At 33.3% G+C, this 6109-nt stretch overlaps 1 protein-coding gene across 1 annotated transcript in view; it reads right to left on the reverse strand.

Moving 5' to 3' along the window:
• The window catches only part of LOC108694166 (acetylcholinesterase-like), a 60610-nt gene that overhangs the window by 11747 nt on the left and 42754 nt on the right, over positions 1 to 6109 (reverse strand). The window contains exon 2 of the mRNA XM_018203473.1: positions 2940 to 3082. Within this exon, the coding sequence (XP_018058962.1) occupies positions 2940 to 3082 (143 nt within the window). The remainder of the gene's footprint in view (positions 1 to 2939; positions 3083 to 6109) is intronic.

Consider the following 6109-nt stretch of genomic DNA (forward strand, 5'->3'; position numbering starts at 1 on the left):
TTGATGAATTAATAATGGAATAATGGTTTCCTACCAGTTCTGACTGCAATTCATTTTGTTGGAAATCCAAAAAAGACTTAATTTGTCAACTAAAAAGTAAGATCCGATTTGTTGCATATTCCCGCCCATACATTACACTTGAATTGCTGTTGAAACTCTCTCTCTCTCGGATACTATATATTTATTTTTTTATATATTTTCATTTTTATATTTTCATACCTTCATTGATGATTATTATGTACATTTAAAACACAGTTCTCATAAATGTTGCTTCATTCGTCACAAAAGTTTGACTGAAAGTTATTGTCAAGGGTTGCACATATCATTAACAAAAACGTATTCTTTTCTCATAATTTGTCGGCGAAAATACGAATAAGTAATGATATGGATATCTACCACTAGGTAATGTTCACCAGATTGTAGATCCGGATATTTGTAGTTGATATGAAGTTCATCGAATACTTTGTCCCGGATTATTGCCAAAGACATTTAAAGTTCTTTCGAAGCGATTTCGATTACACATTAATCCATAACAAATAACAATTGTGTATTTGTCGATAAAATGCACAGTTATAATAATAACGATATATTTTGGAAAATATGGAGATGTTATTGGAAATTATATATTCTATATTGGATATTTTGTAAATCTCAAAAAACACAATTGTATTAATAATGAATTTTGCAAGACAAATATTTTCGACAGAACTATAGCATCGTGGCAATTATATTTCTAGAGATGTTGATTTTCTAGAAAAAATATAATAGAATCATCATCAATCTCATTAATATATTGTAATTATTATAAACTAAAGCTCTATACGATTTGAAATAATTTGCATTTGTGTATGATTATACGACGGGTAAGGTAATGTTTAGAGTTAATTACAATCCGTTCATTCAAAAGCTAACAGATCGATAAATATTCTGGCAACCAGTCAAATCAAATAGAAATTTGAACTTTATTGGCCGATAGGCGGAATTTTTTCTGATTAGAAAGAAATAACGATTCGTTATAACTACAATTATACGGGGCACTGTGGTTTGGGGAAAACCACATCAACGAACGCATAAAAAAGATAGGAACGCGAAAAAAGCAGTAGAGAAAGGAATAGAGAAATAGCGAGTAGACATTCCAATTAACGGTTTTTTATTTTTCGCTCGTTCGTGTATCTGGCGCGATATGCATCAGTGAGAAATGTACGTTTAATAATATAATCATTCTTTTTTAGACGAGCGAACGGAAACTGGCGTACATTTTCAGCAAGATATCCATGCATACATAAATAAGTCACAATTACAACTGAAAGTTGAAATTATATTGCGTTTATCAGCTACAATGCGTAGCACACGTTATTTACAAATAAACGCATTACTGTAAATCGTGAAAATTCATGCGTATAATATTATTGAAATACTGTGATATTTTGAGTCTATAATTTGTCGCAAATATATAAATATTTAAAGTTTCAAACGCTAAAAAATATATTAGAAGGCATAATGTCTTTGAATATAATATATCATGTATTATATATTAAATATAATAAAAATAAAATTATATAAATTCTCTTTCTCAAAAAATTATACTTATTATAATTTTATTTTTATAAAATTTAGTTATAAAGAAAAAAAGAAAAAGCACGCGCATAAATGGTAAAGTTCTTTCTATCCAATATCCACTGGCAAACCATGAGCAATTAAATTGACATCTGACATATGGTCTGCTTGTTTTTCTTTATGCTGCAAAAATAAAGCCTGAAACTTAGCGACAATTACAAGTTGAAGTTAGCTAACAAGAAAAACGCTTGAGGCCAATGAATATCCAGCCGAGGTCTCGCTAAGTGGTTAGTTTACAAAAAATAGGTCACAGAGTGCTGCTGCACTTCTGCGCTTCGCTGGTCAACATACACGTATATTTCTGTATGTTGTATGATAAGAACATAATTCGTTTTGTTACAATCTCATGGAAAATTTTGCTTTTTTAGAAGAGCGTTTAACACTTTAAAATGCACCCTATTTTTTATTCGTATAAATAAATCATATTAAAATGAAATGCTGTTACTGCATTTACTTTGTATATTATTCCTTTTATTGACTAACTCGTTAGTCAATAAATTAGATTAAAGTATGAAGAATGCATACCTTACAGAACGTATTTTATCTGAGGGACTAGTTATGCTACTTTTTTCTCCAGAATTGTAATATCTTTCTTTCTCTCTCTCTCTTTCTCTCTCTCTCTCTCTCTCTCTCTCTCTCTCTCTCTCTCTCTCATCCTTCCTTCTTACAAAGGAAAATAAGAAAAAGAAGAAGGAAAACACACCAATATATCAAATTACCCATCTCACATATTATATATTGTTATAATCCATATTTCCGTTAAAATGGAAACCAGTCACAATGGTATAATCCATATTTTTACATTGGCAAAAATAAAATTTGCAAATTAGAACTTTCTTCTGATTCAGATAATCTCTAAATTGTAATTATTTATACTTATCTATACTATTTGATAAAAATAAAAAATATCAGATTCTATCTAAAAGAAAGATTAATATTATCTTTTCTAAAAATTATAATAGTTTCAAATATATGATATATAATAAAAGCATGAAATATTACGGAACGTGAGTAATCCAATTTGATTTAATAATGTTTATTTTTTCTAATTATACTGTTTCATTTTTCTGTACACAAAACTGTCCACGAAGCGCAGCGAGAGAATCATCATCATGGAAAAGAAGTAACAATATTTTTATAAAAACGAGTATTGACTTAACGTGCCATTTTTCTAAATGAAGAATAGACAGATGAATATATTATAATATAAATAATGCCTAGGTATTTTCAAATTACTTATCATTATTGTATTATGCTCAAATTCGTAACTTTATAAAAATTTATAATAGCGTAATGCATAAAAATAATATAATGAGGCTTACTTGAAAAATGATGGCTTCACGCTCGATTTGCGACATATTCTTGAAGATAGTATTGATGATGTTGAGAAATTTATCTCTCTCCAAAAAACTGGCTTGATCTTTCTCGAAGAAGTCAATGAAATCGTATAGAATAAAATATGTTCCTGAAACAGAAATATATGCATGCTAAATGATAAGAAACACTTATTATTATACATTATAAAGAACTATTGGAAAAAATATAAAAATATAGCAGAAAAGTTACAAGTACTTGTAAGTAGCATACAAATGCATAGCATCTTAAGTGAATTGAATTATTTTATAAATCTGCACGAATACTCATCATATGTACAATATTATGTAAAGAGAGATCGCCAATATATTTGAAAGATATATTTTAAAAAAGCATATATGTACACATTAGCACTTCATTTGCATTTGGCACGTGCTACATACGTCATTATTTGTGTATTTAACAACTACTTGTTCACTACATTACATGCTATAGAGTAATAATAAAGATAAATATTCCTAATTTCATGCTCATACAGCACAGCAAAATATACGAATATTCATAATAAAATGTTTATGATATATTTTGCAAATAAAGATTGTAAAAAAATGATTGTAATAAAACGTTGTCACACACACACACACACACACACACACACACACACACACACACACACACACACACACACACACACATATATATGTATATATATAAAATGCACGCCTTTACAAATCTCATGCTCACACTCGGGGAACAATGAAGCATGCGTGCAAAACAAATGAGAAGGAATCTACGATGTACGAATACGTACATCGCAATTGCTATGAAAAGCACGTATCGTGGCCGAAACTTGAAAATTCTTACGGGAGGAAAACGAGAGTAGGATTATGTCTGATGAACTGAAGAAAAATCCGTCCTGTGAAATGAATCGCAGATGCTTGAACGCGCGTACGTGACGCCACGACGAATGCATTGCGAGACATTGCAGACTATTTACGTCATTGAGAGTAACGCCGCAAGTAACGCCGAGGCTCTTCTCGTTTGCCTCAGGAAGAAATAGTCGAGGCAACGAGAAATTTAAACAATAGTAAATTTTAATGAGACTTTCCCGAAACACGGGATAAGAACGAGAGAACATCGGGCACATAAGTCTGCAGTTTTACGCTCCACAACTCAGCTTCTCGCCTCGGAATACTCAAGCTTTTACTTTGTCAGTTACTGAGAATGGTATAATTATTCCGAGCTACTTTTCTCCGCGCTTTGCCGCTTTCCGTATTCCGCGATAAAAATCTCTTAACTCAATATACCTTAATATCGCGATGATGAATTAATTCGCTCTACTTTATTATATAAGAATCTAAAAATTTCCATTAATATCGCATTAAGGCTCAGTTGCACCAATGTTACTTTGATTTTAAGCGAGGCTTAAAATTCTTTCTGTCTCTGTCTTTTTTTGGCTTTAAAATATTGATGCAACTAGGACTAAGAGTCAAATATCTTGAATTTTTGATACAAATATTGAAATACAATCGATAGCGAGGAACACGAGCTAGCGTATCTGGCATCAATTTCATATGTAACAGAATTTTACTTTCAATATCAAGGATACCATCTTTTCTTCTAAATATTAATGTCGATATTGAATCGTAGAGTCAATCCTATTGGTACGATTTATATGCTTCCGCCTCGAGGGATACTTTTGATATCTGATAATATCGGAGCAGCCGTTAACAACAACCGATATTCTGATAATGTGGTTATACTTGTATTCCCAACATATCTCCAAGCGAGAAAGCAGCATATTAATAACGATCTTAACAGACAATTAATAAATATACCGAATAATATAGGACAATATTCGTCTGTATAAATTTTTAACAATTACAATTACAATTGATTGTATTAAACCGACGAGAATAATCAATTAAGAGAGATAAATCTATCATCGATGAAAGCGAATCTTAGTGCTTAAATATTTTAGAATGAATTTATATACATATCCAATTCTGCAAATCCGCGCTAAAATCTTTTTCGGTCTTGAAACGCAATCATGAACAGAAACTAAAGTAATAATAATATTACATCGTTAGACAATTCAATAATTTCGATGCCAGTTAAGCATTTTAAGAGGATATCAATAATTTGATGCTTTGATGCTAATTTAAGCATTTTAAGAACTGTAAATAATTCAAATCTCCGATCGATCGTTCTGGACGCGAAATCATTATATGTACTTGCACTTTCTCACCGGAATTATTGTATTGATGTTCTCGTATCTTCGGTATATTCATTCTCACCGCGGATATTCATCTCTAGGTGTGAAACCGCGCGCTAATTACGAGGTCGTCTGCTTTCTCGCGCGCGGTGAACGATGAACGGTGAACAGTGAACGGCGGCGCCGACGTGTCTGCCCGATGTGGCATCGTACACGATGGGATGATTCCGTGCGAATTTTCCACTGGCGAGATGGCGGGCGGTTGCGATTAAGCGAGCTAATTGAAGAGCGCATGGGCGCCCCCGCGTTTGCATTACGTCGATAGCTCGATTGACTACCGGCTCGCGATTAAATTCGCCCGGGCAATTTGTAATCCGACGTTTTAACTTGCAATATCGATGGTGCCTCTGCGGCCACGGCCACTCGCCCACGTCACCGTAGAACGCGCGAAAGCTTTTTTTTTCTTTTCCTCTCTCCGCGTCTGTCGTTCTCTCTTTGACTATCCCGAAGGACGTCTCGTCTCCAACGGGAACCTCGTCGAGTCTCTCTCTCTCTCTCTCTCTCGAAGGGACAAAGCGAAGGCGTACGTGATCGTCATAAGAAAACGTCGATGAGAAACCGAACGGAGCAACATCGACTGCGATCGACACCGACTCGAGCCGTTCCTTCTCGTGTTTATTTACGAAGACGCGTAAATTCTGCAGAAATATATATATATATATATATACATGCAGAGTCAAGTTGGTATTCCGTTTCTTCTTTCTCTTACGCTGTGCAACGCAATCGTCTGGTTAATCCGAGATATTCCTTGGAATTATTAAATATTTAATCCGTTTGGCGTATCTATAAACTAATTGAAATCATTTCATCGACGAGGAAAATGGACCGATTTATTTCGAGATCGCGAGAATAAAAATCATTCTCTCTCTCTCTCTCTCTCTCTCTCTCTCTCTCTCTCTCTCT

This window comes from Atta colombica, unplaced genomic scaffold (genome assembly GCF_001594045.1).
Source record: "Atta colombica isolate Treedump-2 unplaced genomic scaffold, Acol1.0 scaffold116, whole genome shotgun sequence".
Classification (NCBI taxonomy): Eukaryota; Metazoa; Arthropoda; class Insecta; order Hymenoptera; family Formicidae; genus Atta; species Atta colombica.